General features: G+C 35.9%; 1 protein-coding gene across 2 annotated transcripts in view; it reads left to right on the forward strand.

The window, feature by feature from the left end:
- atp8b2 (ATPase phospholipid transporting 8B2) overlaps nucleotides 1-22,025 on the forward strand; it is a 51,363-nt gene that overhangs the window by 2,532 nt on the left and 26,806 nt on the right. The window contains exons 2-9 of one of the 2 annotated variants that reach the window (XM_035944263.2): nucleotides 4,340-4,407; nucleotides 15,475-15,533; nucleotides 16,837-16,950; nucleotides 18,537-18,635; nucleotides 18,772-18,833; nucleotides 19,488-19,560; nucleotides 21,508-21,578; nucleotides 21,658-21,737. In XM_035944263.2, the coding sequence (XP_035800156.2) occupies nucleotides 4,383-4,407; nucleotides 15,475-15,533; nucleotides 16,837-16,950; nucleotides 18,537-18,635; nucleotides 18,772-18,833; nucleotides 19,488-19,560; nucleotides 21,508-21,578; nucleotides 21,658-21,737 (583 nt within the window). In that variant the 5' untranslated portion in view covers nucleotides 4,340-4,382. Of the gene's footprint in view, nucleotides 1-4,339; nucleotides 4,408-8,042; nucleotides 8,663-15,474; nucleotides 15,534-16,836; nucleotides 16,951-18,536; nucleotides 18,636-18,771; nucleotides 18,834-19,487; nucleotides 19,561-21,507; nucleotides 21,579-21,657; nucleotides 21,738-22,025 lie in introns of those variants that run through there. The other variant, XM_023261846.3, reaches the window with a different exon arrangement.

Below are 22,025 nucleotides of genomic sequence, written 5' to 3' on the forward strand. Positions count from 1 at the left end.
GACAGAAACTAGAAAATATCCCCATTTAAGAAGCTGCAATCAGAGAATTTTGAGTTTTTTTGTCTTGGTAAAATATTCAAACTGATTAATTGAGAATCAAAATAACCGACAACTGATTGATTGCACCTCTATTTGTAAATAAAGCATAAAAAACTATTTTACAAGAGGAATCTGTCTGATTTAGGATAATTTAGTATAATTTAAGTCTTCTTGGATACACTGAGTTTTAGTTCTAACTTCATTTAAATGACACAATTTGTTAACATGCAGACTCCACAGCAAAGTGAGCAAAAAAAACTGAAAAACAAGCTTATTTTTCAGTTTTATGGAAATATTTCAGCTACAGGAAGGTTGATGCCGACCAAAAACTAATTATTTTGCCATCACATGAGGCAACAATGGATCTGACCATTTAAATCAGCAGCACAAAGCTCTTTATGATGAATGCAAAGTCAGATATGTGGATGCCTTTGCCAGCTTTACACCATATTAAAAAGGTTCCAAACTAATTTTTTTCAGCTTGTTAGTGCAAATACACTCCTCTAAGAAGTCAGCCCCATCATTTTAATGTGATTAATCCTTTCTAAATTCAGTTGTTAAAGTCATCTGATGTAAATTTCTGTATTTTTTCAATATATATTGCTAGAAAAGCTAAATATCACAGTGTCAGTTTCTTCTAAAGTCATGCAGCCTGACTACTGACCCACCAATGTCAGTTTTCTGTGCAGCACAGCTTGTATTTTTCAGTCTTTAAGACATGAGGTCCTGCTGCAGGTGGTGTTGCAGTTCAAAGCAACACATTTCATGAAGGATTTCTGCCGCTCCAAATCCTCTCAGACGTCAGCTGGACTCCACTGAGCGGGATGGAAAGGAATTCTGCCGGGAGGCCGAGAAAGGTGCTCAGATATTCTGGCGTTTTCTCACTCCGCCGGCTTCGTTTCACCGGGCCTCTGTGGCTCCACTGGGTTAGACAAGACGCCGGCCACAGAGGACATCCTCGCTCTCTGGTGTCTGCCAGACGAATCTCAGAGTCGACACAGCGAGCACAGAGCACGCACAAAAAAACAGCGTGAGACAGGGAAAGCTGGAAACCGGATACGAAAGCCGATCGGTCCGGCTTCGCGAGGAGAAAGCAGCTCTTTCTCGGGAGTATCGATCGGACGCTCGCCGTCTCGAACCCTCCGTCTGCCATGTTGTGCGTTTACTGTAGTGCAAACCCAAGAGGCCTCTGCAGCCTCATCTGTCATCCGTCTGGCTTTTCCCACTTAGCCGAGATAAAGCACGGTTAATAAAAGCAGCCGCGGGTAATATTAACAGGTCAGCATATGTGGAGAGAGGAGGAAGAGGAGCTTTTGGATGCTGTGCAGGCAGAATGAGCCGCTCCATTAGACTGACAGTGGATCTGGGCCGAGCCATCGCTCCCCAGACGCCGAGTGCCAAAGAGACAGATGCAGCTCTCTGCTGAATGTCATTTCCTCATTATGGCTCCAGCAGACCACACACACTCGGCTCTGTGTGTGTTTGCGTGCAGCGGTTTTAATACCTGACTGATTTTCACTTTCTCACTGTGAGGACTGGACGAAAAAAAACTGTTTTTCACAGCCTCAGACCCCAAAAAAAGAAGTGTGGATTCTCAGTCACACTTCGTATCAGGAAAAAAAACAGTGTTTCTTATCACTTCTTTCTTCTCTTGCTCTGTAACAACTCAAATCTCCTCTGAGACTCAAACCCCCTGGCAGGTTTGAAATCACCAAAATTGCACCGTTTTTCAGAGCCAGAAACTGTAAAAGCCAAAAAAATCATCAAATTTTTAAATTTAGAAAAAACTTAGAAAAGTTAACCAAATCGCAGCTTAAAATTATTTTTTCTTCATATTTTATTATTTTTTAAAAAATCACCAAAAATAAACAGTTTGCACCAGTCTGCAAAAAAAAAAAAAACTCAAAAAATTTTGTGCTTCTCATCTCTGAGTCCCAAAACCCACCTGCAAGTTTCAAATTCATGCTCGCATTTTTAGAAAATCACCAAAATTGCACCATTTTTTAAAGCCAGAAACTGTAAAAGACAAAAAATCATCAGGTTTTCAAATTTAAGCCAGTCCTGGAGCTATTTCTGTATGACATACAGTTCCATCAGAAAAATTAACAAAACATCAGCTTAAAATCACTTTTTTCTACATATGACAGTTTGCACCATATTCTGGGGAAAAAACAAAAAAAATTCTGGGCTTTTCAGCTCTCCTCTGAGTCTCAAATCCCAGGGGCAGATTTGAAATGCATGCTCTTGTTTTAATAAAATCACTAAAATTGCACTATTTTTGAGAGCCGGAAACTGTAAAAGCCAAAAAAAAAAAAAAAAAAAAAAAAAACCGTTGGGTTTTCAAATTTAAGACATTCCTGGGGCTTGTTATGCATGTCATACAGTTCTGTCAGGAAAAATTAACCAAATCTCAGCATAAAATCACTTTTTTCTACACATCTTAACTAAAACTTAACCAAAGGTAAACTGTCTACACCAGATTCTGCAAAAAAACAAAAAAAAAAAACCCCAAATTCTGGGATTCTCAGCTCTTCTATGAGTTCCAAAACCCACAGGCAGATTTGAAATGCGTGCTCATATTTTTTTATAAACTCACCAAAATTGTACCGTTTATGAGAGCTGGGAACTGTAAAAGCCAAAAAAAACATTGGGTTCTAAAATATAAGACAGTCCTGGGACTTGTCATGCATGACATACAGTTCTGTCAGAAAAAACAATCAAATCTCAGCTTAAAATCACCTTTTTCTCCACATCTTTACCACCAGTTTTTTTCCAGTATTAGCAGCACTTCCTGTGTAAGCTTGGAAAAATGTTGCACATGTTGATTTCTTACATTTTTGCAAAATAAACAGTTAAAGAAATTATGGAAAGACTGATTATCAAGGCAGATATTTGACATTTACTTGATTATCTGTGCCCTTATTTTTATGATTATCAACTTATTAAAGGCACTAATTTGGGTGTGATGCAGCATTTTTCTCTACTCTCAACAATGTTTCTCCAGCAGAGACACCACCCGCAAAACAATAAACAAGATTAAGGAGACGGAGAAGGACGGCGGATGTAACTGCAGGAGACAAACTGTTATTGATCTCAATCAGTGGATCTGATAGTAAACAGAAGGAAAGACTTCCTGTGATGCTCCGGCGTCATCACTCCTGTTTCTGTTGTGAAACAAAGGCGTATAAATCCTTACATCAGTGTCCACAAAACACTCTAATGTTGGAAACAATAAAAGAAAAAGGAGAGGAAAGCTTGGAGCTGGAAAGGACTTGTTTCAAGACGATGCTTTAAACAGTCGCCTCATGAACCTTATTCACCCAACCTGCACTGTTTGACTTCTATCCGTTTTAGAAACTGAAATCCCGCTTGATTGTTGGCATTTTGCGATTGATGAAGACGTCGTGCAAGTTTTTTGGATGCTCAAGATGTGATACTTTGAAAAAAAAAAAGACATTTCCAGCATGAACTGAGGCAAAAAACAAAAAAACAAAACAAAAAAGCACAAAAAATTCTGGGCTTTTCAGCTCTCCTCTGAGTCCCTAAACCCAACTCCCTGATTTTCAGCTTTCCGGGAAACTAATTATGTGTAATACGCAGTTAAAAATTTGAAAATTAACCAAATCTAAGCTTAAAATTGTGAGAATTCAATCAAAAATCAGTCACTTTATTCTGCATGTCTCATTAATAAACACAAAAAAAAACTGTTTCGAGTTAGGTCCGTGAACATATCCTGTGTGACCTGCCATCCCATTGGAAAATTAACCAGATCTTAGTTTTAAATGGTGCTAATTCATTAAAATCCCTTATTTTACCTGTCTGATTTAAGAATGCATTTGCAACAGATCCTGTAAAAAGCAGAATATTCTGCATTTCTTGGCACATCTGTGAAGCCATGACAGACTCCGCTGCAAGAAACAGCCTTGTGACCAAAAATCTGTGATTTTTTGAGGAATATAAACCATATTTAAGCAATAAAATAAATGCAGCAAGGCTCAAAAATAGCAAACAGTTTGCAGAGCTTGGAAAAAGTAATAAAACTAATACATTTAATTTTCAATTCATGTTTTTTAAATGAGATATGGATTTCTAATGGTGTCATTTTGCACAAAAAGACATTTCTGAGTTCTCCCTGCTTCTAGTCATGGTTGTTCTGTTTCTACAGAAGTGTAGGATTTGCAGAGCAAAATGGGTCTACAGTGAGTAAAAATGTGACAGAAGCAGTTAGTGCCCAGAGTTAAGAGTGTTTAGACTTTACTTCCATCTCCTTCACCTTCTGTTTCCCTGTTTCTTTCCTCAGACAGTCCCATGGGCCTGAGCAGAGGGACGCCAGCAGAGCGGAGATGTTCAGAAAGAGGCCTCCTCCAGGTCAGACATCAAACTTTCATCATCTGTGCATTAACTTTCCTTGGTTTTTAGTGATCCTGGTGACGTTATGAGGAAGCAACATATGGGTAAAGATGGAAATCACTCTTTAGAGTCTCGTCTTGTACATTCGCTGTTTAACCAAGAGTCTTCATGACAATTATTGAACTGATCCAACCATTTTGGTGCTTCTTAAATGTGAATATTTTCTGGTTTCTTTCCTCTTTTATGAAAATAAACTGAATATTTTTGAGGAAACAGTTCATTTTGTGACCTTTTATAAAACACACCAAACAGCAAATCGATTAATTTGAGAAAATAAACGATAGCTTAATGACATTAATCTTTAGCTGCAGCCCTATTTAACGTAAACAGGATGTGGGAAGAGTTGTGTTCATCCAAATCAAGTCTAAAGTCGTTCAGGGATGCATTAAAAGAGCAACAACAGCCTTTAATCACGTTTTAGACTTTTACAATGTGGTCGACTTTATGCTCTGTGTGCTAACATACAAGATGAAACTATTAAATAATGAGACTAACTTCATTTTCTCTCATTGATTTCTATTTAATTTGAGTGGATTTAGAGCTGCTCATTGGTCAGCGTACAGTAAACCCAGTGGTTCTACTTACATCAGTCCGGTGTTGGCATTAAACAGCTGCAGCTCGTAAATGCAAATGTCCAGTTGAAGTCCATTGTCACTACTTGGTTTTTCTGCTCAAATTCTGCAACCGCCCTCATTTTCCTATAATTGGACAAAGAAAAGACAACAAATATCACATTATAACATCTCAAAATGCTGCAAACTCATTAAAAATGTTAAAACTGAGGGGGTAAGATGACAACATTTCAAAATAAAAGGAAGCCGGAAGCAGAGGGCTTTTCTTTTTAATCGTTTGACCTCTGAGGTCATCAGGTACTGGTCTGCTGTCAGTCCCTAGAGTTACAACTAAACCTGGTGAAGCAGCGTCTACTCATTATCTAGCAGCGTTTACTCATTATTTAGCAGCGTTTACTCATTATATAGCAGCGTCTACTCATTATATAGCAGCGTTTACTCATTATCTAGCAGCGTTTACTCATTATATAGCAGCGTCTACTCATTATCTAGCAGCGTTTACTCATTATTTAGCAGCATTTACTCATTATCTAGCAGCGTTTACTCATCTAGCAGCATTTACTCATTATTTAGCAGCATTTACTCATTATCTAGCAGCATTTACTCATTATCTAGCAGCGTCTACTCATTATTTAGCAGCGTTTACTCATTATCTAGCAGCGTCTACTCATTATTTAGCAGCGTTTACTCATTATCTAGCAGCATTTACTCATTATCTAGCAGCGTCTACTCATTATTTAGCAGCGTTTACTCATTATCTAGCAGCGTTTACTCATTATCTAGCAGCGTTTACTCATTATGTAGCAGCGTCTACTCGTTATCTAGCAGCATTTACTCATTATCTAGTAGCGTTTACTCATTATGTAGCAGTGTCTACTCATTATCTAGCAGCATTTACTCATTATTTAGCAGCGTTTACTCATTATCTAGCAGCATTTACTCATTATCTAGCAGCGTCTACTCATTATCTAGCAGCGTTTACTCATTATCTAGCAGCGTTTACTCATTATCTAGCAGCGTTTACTCATTATGTAGCAGTGTTTACTCATTATCTAGCAGCGTTTACTCATTATGTAGCAGCGTTTACTCATTATGTGGCAGTGTTTACTCATTATCTAGCAACGTTTACTCATTGTCTAGCAGCGTTTACTCATTATGTGGCAGTGTTTACTCATTATGTAGCAACGTTTACTCATTGTCTAGCAGCGTTTACTCATTATGTAGCAGCGTTTACTCATTATGTAGCAGTGTTTACTCATTATCTAGCAACGTTTACTCATTATCTAGCAGCGTTTACTCATTATGTAGCAGCATTTACTCATTATCGAGCAGCGTTTACTCATTATCTAGTAGTGTTTACTTATTATGTAGCAGCGTTTACTCATTATCTAGCAGCGTTTACTCATTATCTAGTAGCGTTTACTCATTATGTAGCAGCGTTTACTCATTATGTAGCAGCGTTTACTCATTATCTAGCAGCGTTTACTCATTATATAGCAGCGTCTACTTATTATGTAGCAGCGTTTACTCATTATCTAGCAACGTTTATTCATTATATAGCAGCGTTTACTCATTATCTAGCAGCGTTTACTCATTATATAGCAGCGTTTACTCATTATCTAGCAGCGTTTATTCATTATCTAGCAATGTTTACTCATTATCTAACAGCGTTTACTCATTATCTAGCAGCATTTATTCATTATCTAGCAACGTTTACTCATTATAACTTCCTGAAAGCTGTAGATCCGCTCCAACTCTCACTTCTTTTAAATAAAAGCTGAAGAAAGAAAGAAAGAAAGATCTATTGAAATGTAGACAGAAAAATTAACCGACTGACCACAGGAGAATGAATATTTTAGGTAATACAGAATGTCTGAGTGCTTTCCTGCTTTGTATCACATTAAATTTTTAATTTACCACCTGGCGCCTGGATTGTGTGTTTTCCTTTACATCAAAAAACACATTTCCAGCATAAACTGAGGCAGAAAAAGCACAAATTGACGTAAAAGGACCATACTAAAGCTGTTTTATGTCAGTTAAGGCAGAGCAGTGATGCATTACAGTGAATTAATTGCATTTTGACATGTAAACAAACATACATTTTTGAGAATAAACTTTCAACAGTAACTCTTACATGCGTATATGAACATTAGCAGGGCAACTTTAGATTTAATTTGGAGAAATGTCAACTTTAAATGCTGAATATTTGCTAGTTGTGGTAGTAGAAATGCAAATTCATCCTTTTTTGTAGTTGTTTTTTATATATTTGATGTGTAAAACATGATTTTTGACAATAAACTTATTCTGCTGTCATCATCCAGTTATAGCCCTGACTCTTACATGTATATGTGAACATCAAATAGGTCAATATTGATGTATTTTGGACTTAAAACACTTGATTTTTGTTAGTTGTAGTGATAGAAATGCAAATCCATCACTTTGTGTTGTTGTTTTTTCATACTTGGTGTGTTAAGCTGACATGAAATGTGAATTTCTGCAGTAAACTCACTCTGCTGACATGGTTCAGTTACAGATCTGACTCTATGTTTCTGTGAACTCTAGATGAGTAGATTTTCATTTAACCTGGAGAATTTTTTACTTAAAATGGTAAATATTTGTTACTTGTGATGGTAGAAATTAAAATTCATTGCTTTGTGTGTTTTTATTTGACATGTGCTAAACTGAAATCAAAGAAAAAAGTTAAATTTGTTGTCATAAGAAGCTTTATTGCCATTTTACTGCAGTGCAGAACAACAGAACAACAAAATAAGTTGCTCTTCTATGTATATGTGAACATTAATTGCATACTTGATGCTATGTGAACCTAAAATGCTGAATATGTGCAGTTATGAAGGCAGAAATGCGGGTTCATCACGTGTGTTGTGTTTCTGTGTGCATTAAGCTGCAGACATGTGCAGGTCTACAACGTGCACGCACATTAACAGCGTGTGTCCGCGTGTGATCGGTTGTCTTTAACGTATGGGCACGAGGGTGCCGTCCGGGGCCGCACGTGCCGTGGCACCTGTCTGGCCCCGCCCACTGCGGCGCACGTTGGCGGCGGTAAACCGGCGAGCAGCGCGCGCCATTCGGGCTCGGGGCTGCGGGAGTCCGGCTATAGCGCACCGGATTCCTGTAGAGCCAAAATGGCGGCCCAGTTTCCTCAGTCGAGCTGTAGCGTCCCCCTGCAGAGGCGGTCTCCATGGCAACGCGTGGCCTCCACACATTACGTAATGCTTCCAGCGGAGGAGACTCGGCGGGTCGATGGAGCTGCAGAATCAGCGCTGATTTGTGCAGCTTTTTCTGCAACACTTTTCTGCAACGTTCAGAAGCAACGCGAAGACACACAAGCCGCGGGTTCGACCTTACCGGAGAACATGACCCGCGGGGGGAGGGGGAGGGGCACATGCACCGGGAGGGGGGGAGAGCACCGGCACCGGACCGTCCCACTCAGCCGAGTCCGCGGAAGTTGCGGAGACGATGTGAGGACGGCAGCAGCAGCAGAACATCCCGCAGAAGTCCAGACGACATGACGGTTCCCACGGAGATACCGGAGAAATGGTTCCCCGTAGTCCTGCCGCTGCACGGGAAGAAGAAGAAAGGAGCCGGAGGAGGGAAACCGAAGAAGAAGAAGAAGCGGACAGGTACGAGTTTCTGTCCGCTGGGAGGATGTTGACTGAACAAAGTGGATTTTATTTGAAATAAATCTCATCTGTCATCTTCATCCCGAGTCCCAGTTTCAGTTCTTCACCTCACTCTGCTCGTTGTGAGAAATCATCATATCACGTCTATAATTTGATTTTTAAATTTTATGTCTGTCAGCTGCTCCACCATCTACTGCCAACATGCCAAAATCTGTCATTTTTCATACTTTCACTGACATTTCTGCAGCTTTTGTTGTTGTTTTTAGCCCCATATGTCAATAAGTAGGAGTCAACAGGTCTAAAGTTTCATATTTATCTATATTTCTTCTATTTACAACTGAATGAAAAGACTAAACAGCCAATCAAAAGAAAGAAAAAAAAACATTTAAAACCTTTTACTACATTTAAATATATCAGATTTAGTGGCTCTACTGTGCATTAATTGATGTAAACAATGACTTCAAACATGCTGATGAACTTCTGGATGCAGAGGTGGTGAAGATGGAACAGCTTTTTTTGCAGCATTTATCCAGTTTTTATCCATATTATCTGACAGATATCAGTGGTTTTGATTCAGATATCATCTTTTAAAGTCAATAGTATTCATTGTGTAATACATGTACCGCAGCATGAGACACCGTCAGAAGTGACTTTAACACAAAGAGGATGGTGTGTGTTTGTGAAATTATTGACAAGACAGTTTAAACTCTGCAGAGGTCAGACGTGCTGCAAAAGGTGTGGCTGCTAAATAACAAGGCTGAGCTTTATGTCACACTATAAAAAAACAAAACAATAATACTGTAAAAATTAACACAAACAACCAACCAAAACATTTAATGAAATTAAAAATTTTAATAAATTAATTTAAATTAAAAATAAATTAAAATCAAATTCAAATTAAATTAAAAAATAAATTATATTAAAATTTTAAATAAATGTGTTTAAATTTAATTAAAATTTATTAAATAATTAAATAAATAACATTTTTAAATTAAATTTAAAATGTAAATAAAATGTAGAATTAAAATTAAACTAAGGGAATATAACCATCTCATTAAACGACATCAATTTACATAATTAAATTTTTTTTACTATACTTAATTTTAAGGTAAAATAATGTTAAATAAATTGAATTAGCAGCTGGGACACAAAATAAAACCAACCAAATCAAAAATTTAACTTAATTAAAATTTTAAATAAATTAATTTAAATTAAAAACTAAATCAAAATTCAATTTAAATAAATTCAATTAAAATTTTAAATTGAATTTAAATTAAGGGAATATAACCATCTCATTAAACTACATCAATTTACATAATTAAAATATATTTGCTATACTTAATTTTAAATGATAAAATGATAGTGACTAATAAATGATAACGTGAAAAAACAAATGTAACAGATGAATAATATATAATAATAAACAGATTTCCAATATTGTGTATAGATATTATACACTGATGAAAACACATTTCATCTCAAAACATTCTGTAATTACACAAGATATCTCTCATTTAGCAAAACAAATCATAAAGTGACAGAACCAATACTGATTTTCTGTTCATTTTCAACAATTGTATCTAAGTTTTGAAGTATATTTGCAATATTAAACTTGAATTAATCGTTTTATCTATTAAATAAGGAATGAATTAGTTTGCACTGCATTAAATTTGTAAATTTGTTAGATTTTCTTTTAAAAAATTAATTTTTTATAATTGTTTTTATAGTATATATTTTTAACATATTGTTAACATATAGTTTTAATATATATATATATATTTTTTTTTACATTTCTTTACCTTAGATGTGTAAATTTACAGTCATAGTTGGTAATTTTATTAAGATTTTCTTGTATTTCAAAAAAGAAATTAAAGAAATGTGGAAAATAAAAAGGAAAAAATCCAGACAATCATTGATTTTTGAGCTTGTACCGTGCACTTAAACCTGCATGTCTGAATCTGGTGATTAATGTGCAGCATTACCAGCTTCTATCTGTATTAAATTAAACTGCATTACAGCATTAACTTAATTATTCATTACACACCTTTCATGACCTAAACTGCAGCCGTTGCAATTTTGTCATTGCATTACATCACTTTGATTCATCTTTTATGCATCAGTATTTATTGGGGGCTGCATGTAAACAAACCGGAGTTGATCTGAATCAGAATTGGGTGTAAATTCTCGCCCGGTGTCCTTGTCTCTGCTGCCTGAGACTCTGATCAATCATCTGGCACCAGCTTCCTCTGCACCCTTATTCCTTCACTATCACCATCACGCTGGATGTGCACCTTCATCCGACCTCCACTGCATCAGCTGCTACTGTGTCACTGGCCTCGTTTCCCAGCAAATTAGATCAGCGTGCACGAGCAGACGATGCCGCTATCCCCCGTTTCCTCTAATCACGTCAGTGAGCAGATCAGTCTGATGGGATTCTGACTCCAGACCTGAATCAGAAGCGACTCTGCTCATCTCTGTTAGCGTTGGAAGGAGATTCAGTGTCCTCACATGTCCAGACATAAGCGTTAAAGAGGCAGTATTTTACTTTAATCGATATGTATTCCCTCCTTTATGTCTCAGTTGTTTATGGAAACCTTCTCAGCCTGCGACTCCCAGTAATGGATTTAGTTTATGGATTTCTTGCTGTATAGCATGTTGCTGCACGTCAGGGCTTCTGATGCCCTTGAAGTTGTCAGAGGCATTAAACACTTACCGGGCGCTTTGCTAAAGATGCGTTCTGTGGCGTTCAGGAGCCTCGGTTCTTCCTGGCATCAGCATCCCCTCCCAGGGTTAATGCAGCTCTGGCAGCTCTGTGTGATGGACACCTGCCGAGAAAACAAAGCCATGACCTTCAGGCAGACAGCAGAGGACGGGAAAGCAAAGAGGAGGCAGAGGATGAGAATCTGCATGTCAGACACAGATATATGGGATGTTTTTAACTATTATCTATTAAAATTTATTAAAAATATAGATGTGAAAAGATGCCACATGCATATTTAAAGAGGTTATGGTGCCAAAACAAAAGCAGAAAACAGTACAGCAGAGTGAATCATGCCTGTATGTGTGGAATAATGAACATTAAAATACATATTTGGCATAAATGTAGAACGCTGAGAGATTTACTGCATTATATTCTATATGTTTTAAAAAACAGACATTTCCACCATTAATTAAACCAGAAATGAGCTAATTAGTGCATAACAATTCACCAGAATGCTTGAAATTTTGTGTTTTATGCTTTAAATGTCCATAAAATCTATGCCTGAGTGTGCACCTGCACTGTAAATAAAATTGTATTTAAAAAACAGAACAAAAAGAGTGCCAGAAAAAATATGTCAGAAAAATGGTGGAATAATTTGATGTTCAAAAACTGTAAAAACAGGGAAAATAGCAGCAAATATTTACAACATAATTATACATTTAAGTTGATTTAAATACAGTAAAACTGTGTGATTTTATGTTCACATATTGCAAAAGAACTATGTTTTAAAAAATTTAAATTTTTGATGTGAACATTATTTACAGCTTTGGCCTGCTTTTTTATTTTATTTTTTATTTTGACATGTAAATTAATATCTTTTTTCTCTGATTTTGCTAGATATTATGTGTAACTTAACAAAAAAAGCAAAAATCTGTAAAATAACAGTAAAAAAACCAAATCATTTACCATTTTTCATCTATTTATGTCAAATATATAAAATAAAGTTTTTTACTGTTTTATATATGGTATAAATAGTGTAATCTTTCTCGGAAGAAAAATACAGAAAAACACTGAATTTTGATCTAGATGTTATTTACAGTTTTGGTCATATTTTTTAAAAAATATAATTTTTTAACAATCAGTATGAAAATTATTTTTTTCTGTAATTTTATTACATTATTTGTACTTTAACAAAAATATCTGCAAAATACATACAAATACATAATTCTCTTCCAAATATCACCAAATATCTTTAAAATAATTATTTTTTCTGATTTAAATACAGTAAAAATAGTGGGATATTACAGTCACACATTGTAAAAGGATAATTTATCATAAAAAAAAAATAAAAAAGATAGATTTTTCGATGTGGACATTAACATTTTGGCCAGTTTTTTAAAAATTATTTTAAAAGGCAACTTGTAATTTTTAAAAATTATTACATATTATCTGTAATTTAACCAACATATCTGTAAAATACATACCTATATATCATTTTCTTTCTAATAACACCAAAAATCCATAAAATAATATTTGTTTCTGATTTAAATTCAGTCAAAATAGTACAATTTCACAGTCTCACATTATAAAGGATCAATTATCATTTGTAAAAAAAAAAAAAAAAAAAAATAGAATAAATAAAAAATGTATTTTTCAATGTAGACATTATTTATAGCTTTGGTCAGTTATTTTAAAATTCATTTTAAAAGTCTGCATGTAAAAATATTTTTTTGTTATTTATTTGATATCTGTATTAAACAAAAAAATCTTTAAAATTGTAATTGTAAAATCCTGTTTTTATTGATTTAAATACAGTTACGCATTGTAAAAAGATGAACTACCATTTACAAAAATACAGATTTTTTTGATGTGTACATTATTTACAGTTTTGACCTGTTTTACTGTTTTTCTTTGATTATACGTGTAAATATCTGTAAACAACTGTTCAAAAAATGTTCATTGTTTGCATTTACACAGTAAAATCTTACAAATATAAGTGATGAGAGACAATAGTTTTACAGCTTCTACTTAATCTACATTTCCTCTCTCCTCTGCTCATCATCAGTAGAAAGATGTTTCACCATGCTGAATGTATCTCTAACTTTCTCCTCTGTTCACTGTTTCTGATCCATGCTGCATTTATTTTATTCATCCAGTAGCTTTATTTTCCTCTCAGTCTCTCTGTGTAAACACTGCCTGCAGTTCAGTCAAAAAAATAATTTTAAAAAAATCACAGAATTTTGGCCTTGTGACTGTACCTTGCAGCTGAGTGAATCATGGCTTCAAGTGGACAATCTGAGTATTTTTTTCTGTTTTTACAGTTTCATAAATGGTTTAATTTTGGTACTTTTTTAGAAAATATATAAAGATAACATGTCTTTCAACCTCTTCAGCAGGTAAACATTAGGAAAAAGTAGAGTTTCCTTCAGGGATCAGCTAATATGAGTTTTGCAGGGCCGATATTTGATAATTAAGGACCAATGTTTTTGAGCAGATATACATCACACAATAGAGGGCTTCATCACCTCCATTCTCACACTTGTTCCAACTCTCCCCAAACAAAGGCGGAAATGTGAAATAATATTTCTAAACCGACTGAATCCTCTGTGACGGCAGCCCAGCTGGTCTGGAGCTCATCTGCCTCAACACATCCGTCTAAAAACCGACAACAGATCAGACCTGGTGGAGCTGAGAGCAGATGTAGGTTATGAGCTGACAGGACTTCACAGCAGCTACAGAGACAGGAAACCACAGAGTCTTTGTTTATGTGTTTGCATGTGTTTCTGTTGTGTGATGTCCCTTCCTGTTGCGCCTCCATGCCTCTGAATCAGTCGCAAATGATGCTGTCGTCTCAGAGCTGCACAGTTTAAACTGGAGCTTCATGAACAGTTGCTGTTGTTTTGTAGACTGTTACTTCTCCTGTTTCATTAAATATGACATAATAATCAGTACAATTACAGAAAAAAGTGTTAATTTACATGTGAACTATTAAAAAAACTAATTAGGTCACTTGTAAACAATGCACACATCAAAATTTTGTATTTTCTATAAATGGTAATTTGTTATTAGACAACAATAGACACTAAAATTACAAAATTTTACGATTTTTAAACGAGTAAGAAATATTATTTTACAGATATTTGCCATCACTTGAAAGAAAAAGTATGTATATTAAGGATTTTAAAAAATAGTAAAAGTTTTTAAAAATGCTATTTTACAATTTTGTTTAAAAACAAAAAACTGGCCTGTAAATAATGTCCACATGAAAATTCTTTATTTTTACAAATAAATTGTTCTTTTGCAATTTGACAGTAAAATTATGCTCTTTCTACTGTGTTCATGGATGTTTGTGTGGATAGATAGATAGATAGATAGATCTAGAAATTATTTCAAATTTCTAGTTTTACATATTTACAATTTACAGTTGATGTCTTCTCTGAAGTCGTCCAGATTAGACCCTCTGGCGGGCCGGTTTTGGCTCGCAGGCCATATTTTTGACACTCCTACCGTACAGTTTCTCTGTGTTTTGGCCTTGAATTTTAAACCTGTGTGTGTGCAGACATGTGAACTATGTACAGACCAGTCATTTCAGTTAAAAAGCCGCCTCATCAATATTAGAGGAGACGGGTGTGATGGAGGAGGAGGGGAACTCCCAAACTAGTCTGCATCAGCATAAATATGAACCTAAAAGAGCAGCAGGATGAAGTGCAGGAGACACACAGAGCTGCTGTCTGCAAGCTGAATTCATTTACCTGTAATGACTTCTGGGTTGTGTATCCGGCTCAGGCTGCACATCCGGTCATTAACAGCAGCTAATTAAACATCACAGGTAATTTGGCGGCTTATTGGCTGCTGTGTGTGTATGTGTGTGTGTGTGTGTGTGTGTGTGTGATGCTCTGTATCTGTTGATAACACTCATGAAGGATCTATAAATAAAGCCACAGACATCACGGACTCTGTCTTCACTCCCTGCAGGGCTCCAGAGGATTCTGACATTTTTGAAGTTTGCAGTTCGATGCACACGAATGCAGCTTGTGGATGTTTGTTGTGTATTTTTGTTTTGACGCCGTATCATCCTTAATGACTCATGTGGTGTCTTGTGTTTGTGCAGAGGAGGAGAGGAGGGTCCGAGCCAACGACAGGGAGTACAACGAAAAGTTCCAGTACGCGGTACGAGATGTTTAACTTCTAAACCACGTTTTCTGTCATATAAAAGTGTTAGACAACATAATCTACACTACAGGCCAAAAGTTTGGAAGCGACTTCAAGTTTCTGTTCACAGCATCTTTCCTAAAAACCAGTATGAATTCTATAGATTTTGGGATGTATTTACTGCACGATCAGACTTTGCTTTCATTGATATGCACAATTTTTCTCAATTTATATTTAGGTATACATTGATGTTGCTGAATAAATGTTAACAAAAGAAGAGAAGGGCTTAGTTTTAGGGTGAATACTGTTTACAAGAGTCACAACTTCAGTGCAAAAGTGAAAAAAAAAACAGATCACATTATTCATTTTAGCTCTTTGGCTTTTGAGAGTTTACATACAAAAACTTCAATAAATTTCAAATGTGTCTCCATAGAAATGTCTGGAAAGAAACAGCTGAGTAAAGAAACAAGAGTCCAGATACAAATGCAGTAAAACCTTTTCTTCATTTACAGTAAAGAAATGTGTCGATACTGTTGATTTTACGGTTTAAAAATGTGCTTCATTCCATATTTTACTGTAAAAAAAAGCTTCAAAATTAAAAAAAAATGTTTTACTTGAAAACTTCCATGAAAATACCTTTAAATGAAAGTTTGTGTGACCTATTTATTATAAATATTGCACCATGTTTCCATCAGCATCAGTATTTAACACTTAATATGTGTATTTTTAGCAGTGAATGTTATATAACAATGCAAAAATTGTGGTTCTAGCTGTCAAATATTAAAACGTGTCCGTTATTAACACAAAAGTACATCAATTTGACCGGTACAAACTGTGGTTATTTACATGAAATAAATTCAAAAATTCCCATGTTACTTGTTATAAATATAATGGCATATTTCCATTATCAGTATGTACATTTAACTGTGAAAAATAGTATTTTTTCCAAGAAATAAATACAAAAATATCAGTACTGATATTATACATATTGCAGCATTTTTACGTTAAATAATTGCAAGAGTAGGGGAATGTATGTTTTCAAGAGATTTTTTTCAAAAAAGTGTTTTCCTGATTAACTTATTTATGCTGATTCAGTTTTATATAAACTAGATCAACTGTTTTAGAGTTTACAGATATTTACCGTCATGGTTTGACAATTTTTCACTGTAAAATTTTTATTTTTTTTTACAGTGTATAATCATCATGTTTATTTTGTTGCAAACATACACCAATGAAACTATGATGGGGTTTTTTTTGTACAAATCTGATCTTGCTTCCAGACTTCTGGCCTGTAGTGTAATTCTGTATTTTCCTCGTCCAGAGCAACTGCATCATGACATCAAAGTACAACATCGTCACCTTTCTGCCCGTCAACCTGTTCGAGCAGTTCCAGGAAGTAGCCAACACCTACTTTCTTTTCCTGCTCATACTGCAGGTGAGCAAAATAAATCAGACTTTCCTAATAAAATAAATGCAGCATGGCTCAAAAACAGTATAAAGAGGATAGATTTCTAGTCTCTGTTTACTTAAGAAGTAAAGAAGCCTCTTGGATGAAAGGAAATCTCTAAAAGAACCTAAAAGACAAGTCTAGTCGCTTTTCACTGAAGCTCAAAGGAAATAAAGATATAAATTATCAGCAAGTTGTTGGAAGATACATTCATCATGGTGAAACATCTTTCTAGGGTGTGAAAAATGTCTTGTTAAATGATCAAACATCTGTATACAGAACCATTTGTTTCCCCCCAATATTGATTCACATTGACACCAGGTTTCTGAAGAAATTCAACTTTCATTTTCACATTTTTCAATAAATTTTTATGATGCTAAAGTTGTTGTACTGCACCAAAGACATCGTCCAGATAGTGCAGAATTTATTATAAAATTATTGGATGTGCATTTTTTTAAAACATTTTTAAAATTAACCCTTTGAACACCCCAAACCCTGCAGCAGGTTTGAAAAGCATATCACGTTTAAAAATATCCCCAAAATGTCAGCATTTCTCAGAGGCAGAAATCATTAAAACAGAATGAGTTGTTGGGTTTTCAACTTTCAAGTGGTCCTTGATCAAATTGGGTAGATGTGGTTTAACTAAATCCAAGCCTAAAGTTGTGATATTTCATCCAAATCACTGGATTCTACACGTCTCGTTGAAAAATTCACCCCAAATAAAGTCGGCACAAAGTTCCGTAAAAAATCAAAAAACTTCTGCACTCATTGGTGCAGCTGAAAAGCCATCCATGACTCAGCTGTGACCAACTGTCACATGACAAAAACTCGGTGAAAATTCGGCTGAACTGCAGGGAATGTTTGAGATGAGAAGAAACTTCCTGTTGTAGGAGTGGTGAAACTACACTGTAAATATAACGTTTTTAATTGTAGTTTGCAGAACATTTAGGGTTACTTTACAGATTTGACCCGTTTCTTTAAAGACAGTATCTAGTAAAAATTTTAAAAAATAGCATTGATTTGCATGTTGACTGTAAAGACAAAGCAAAAAAAAAAAAAAAAGGCCAAAATTGTCAGAAGGTACATAAATGAGACAAAAAATATAAATAGAAGAATATCTCTGGTATGTAAAGCTATTTTTTTTTTTTTACAGTATTGGTAACACCTGTCAGAACTTGTGAAACTGTTGTATGTCTCGTTTAGACATTTTTAAAACTTTGTTAAACAAATAATCAAAGAAATTCAGCTTTCTATTTTTCAGTTTTTAGAATTTATTGCATTAGAATTGTGTCATTCTGCACAGAAGACATTTTATTTGAATTCCATCTACTTCTAGTCATGGTTATTCTGTTTCCATGGAGGTGCAGGACTTTAGATTACAGAGAAAAGTGAGAATAATGTGACAGGAACAAGAGAACAAAATGCCAAGGGACTTCTTTGGGTTCAGAGGGCTGAAGTTCTTTCAATGCTTAGCTGGAAAATGTAAAATTACGTACAGAAACTTAAAAACAAAGGTTCGTTATCCACCTTACTGTGTGTCCCTGTTTAAATAAGTTTTCTGCATCTGTGTTTAGTTGATACCTCAGATCTCCTCCCTGTCCTGGTTCACCACCATCGTGCCTTTAGCTCTGGTGCTGAGCATCACTGCAGTAAAGGACGCCACAGACGACTACGTGAGTATCGTTTTTACACATAAAACACTCCTCAACTATCTTTTTATTCCTATCAAAGTGAACCTACTTTGACTGTAATGCACCACCACATGGTTACTGTTAAATAAAACCTAACGCTGATCTTTGTCGCCTGCAGTTTCGTCACAAGAGCGACAACCAAGTGAACAACCGTCAGTCTCAGGTCCTCATCCGTGGCTCGTGAGTCTTTACGGCCGACAACTTAAACTTCCCCTTATTTAACCCTCGCGTCGTCCTGCGTGTCAAAATTGACCCATTTTAAAGTCTGAAAATATGGGAAAAAATATATATTTCCACAGTGAAACTTCTGATGTCCACATTTTCAACATTTTTGGGAAATCTTTGAACATTTTTTGGTGGGAAAAAAAGAAACGTTAACAATGTTTCTTAAGAACATTCACAGAAAAATCAACCAAAATCCAGCGAATTTCGCTGGATTTTGGTTGATTTTTATGTGAATGTTCTTAAGAAAATATTAGAAGTTTTACTGCTATATATGGAATCACTTTAGATATTTTTAGGATTTTTTTTGAAGATTTTTACTCATTTTTTGAAAATATTTACAAGAATTTTCTTTCCAAATTTGGGGGATTTTTTAAAAATAAAACTTTTAAGGGAAACTTTTAAGGAATTATTGGAATTTTCTTCCTGAAGGTTTGACAAATTTTCAGAAATTTGGGGAATTTTTTTTTTCAAATTTTTTGGATTTTTGTCAGACAAGGAAACAGTATTTTTTGGTGGTCGTAAATGAAGACAACAGGAGGGTTAAACACAGTTTTTTTCTTAAATCACAGTAATTTCATCCTGCTGTTTCCCTTCTATTTGCTGTTGCAGGCTACAGAATGAGAAGTGGATGAACGTTCGAGTGGGAGATATCATTAAACTGGAAAACAACCAGTTTGTGGCAGTAAGTGTGAGACATGAATGTACAAACACATTCAGGGATAAGTGCAGGTGTTGTTCTAATTATAGCATTTACAGAAGTGAGTACAGCTCTGTGCAACATTATTTAAATGTAAAATGATTCAAAATATTATCACCTCTCTATAATTCCATCCAGCTTGAACAATAGTGTTTACTCTCATGGACAACCAAAATGAAAAAAACTTGATAAAAACTATATTGAAAATACATTCTGATTCCAAAGTAGAAACAAAAAAAATAATTCCAGCTTTAATCAATGAAACTGAGTCCACCTGTGATTTCCAGTCAGTCCAGCTGCATGAATGTTGTTCTAAAATGAGCTGTGGACAGCAGAACTTTCTCAGTTTTGAACCTATGAGCTGCGTCTATGTCTGCATCATGGCTCCACGTGGAAAAGAATTGAACAGAGGAACTGAAAAATCAGATTGTGAGACTTTGCAAAGATGAAAAACAATACAGGAAGATCATCTAAAAATCAGTAAAGTAGCGTCAGCAGTAATCAGGAGGTATAGAAGGAGTCATAGTAGCACTAATCAGGGCTGCAGTGATCGTCCTCTTAAAATGACTCCACAGACAGTGAACTACTTTCACAATCCAGCTGTGAAAAACAGACTGATTCAGACTTGGTACAGGAGTTATCAGTGGAAATCGGAGTTTCTGTGAAGTTCAGACAGTGTGAAGGACACTTGAGAACATCAACCTCTTTAGACGGAGGGCAAGCACAAAGCTGTTGCTTACTTTTTGATACAAAACTACAACACTAAACCTTGCTACAAACATGACAAGAATCCTGATGAATGATGGGAGAATATTTTAGATAAATTAGTTGTTCTCAGATGGAGTCCAGCATGTTTGGTGACCAGGACTACCACAGTGGATGCATAGTCCTGACAGTGAAGCATGGAGGTGGAAGTATGATGATAGAAAAGGTGTTGTGGAGACGACATTTATAGATGAATGTCTGTGGATAAACCAAAATACTGGCTGACAAGAAGCTGGAAGAAGAAGAATATTCCAGCAGAACAATTCAAAGAACTAAATCACACAAGAAACTACGACCTGGACGAGTATGTTTCCTGACTTGAACCCAGCAGAACATCTTTGTTGAATCCTGTTCAACTCAGGAATAACGCGGCTACTCTAAAGGTCACACAGTTTAGATTCCTTTGCGACATGTGAACCTGCTCATCACTCATTTACAGGTTTGCCGTTTCATCCCGTTCGAACCGAACTTCACAGATGTGATGGAACTTCAACTGCACCTTGCAGCGCTGCACTTTCATCAGTCTGTTGCATATATATTTTCTTTCTTTTAACGTATTTTTACTATTTGTTAATGCACTCTATGTTTTACTGTCTATGTCTTTTAATGCTGACTTTTAAGCCGGTACTACCAACTAAATTTGACTGGGGAAAACTAATTGCAGAATGACAATAAAGATTCTTGACCTTGATCTTGACCTTGAAATATGTAGCCTGACTTGAATTTAACAAAAAAATAGAAGAATTGTAGAACATCTCTGCATCCTCCATGCTGGGGAGGATTGAGTCTGTCAACAAAAATAAAGCTGGACATTCGTATGGACAAAACAATCATGAAGTGCTTTTAGTGCTCTGGGGCCTGCATTGTATCAGATCTAAACTGTTAGTTTTCAGTTCTACAAAAGAGCAAACACTTTTCTGTGGTGCACTTACTGTAAGGTGATACAGTTCTGAGTCATTTGACATTTAAGTGATATTGCACAGTGGTGTGATCATTTCCTTTGTATCCACCAAACAACAACAACAACAACAGTGAGCTGCATCTTGTTCAGGATTTTAAATGTTTGCTTGAAGCAGTATTAGATTCATCTCCACCGTGTCATTGGTGATTTTCTGACTCTGTCGTCATGCTGCAGATGCTAACTTTAGCCGTTGGATCTGCTTTCAGGCTGACCTGCTCCTGTTGTCCAGCAGCGAACCTCACGGTCTCTGTTACATCGAGACAGCCGAGCTGGACGGGTCAGTAAACACAACACGCCTCCACGTCTACACATCTGCACAAGCAACACAACATCCAATCCGCTGTGTTATCTTGCAGAGAGACCAACATGAAGGTGCGCCAGTCTGTCTCGGTGACATCTGAACTGGGAGACCAGAACAACTTGGCTTCGTTCGACGGTGAGATTTGAATTCTCGGTTTCTGTGTAAAGGTCGACGCTTTTTCGTTTTGCGACAGAGTGTTTTTTTTCTCCTTCACACCCTTGCACATTAACGATGCAAAAACACACCACTCACTTTCCGTCCTCCTCTGAATGGCAGCCTGTCACCCAACGCCCACTAGAACACACCAGCAAAGACCTCGGCGTCAGCACAGCACGCCCACACAATGCTCACCTGATCAGGAAAATGCATTACTGCAGCAAATCAGCCCACACTCTGCCTCATATCGGCTTACAAACGATGTGT

Source organism: Amphiprion ocellaris, chromosome 9, assembly GCF_022539595.1.
Source record: "Amphiprion ocellaris isolate individual 3 ecotype Okinawa chromosome 9, ASM2253959v1, whole genome shotgun sequence".
NCBI classification, from domain to species: Eukaryota; Metazoa; Chordata; class Actinopteri; family Pomacentridae; genus Amphiprion; species Amphiprion ocellaris.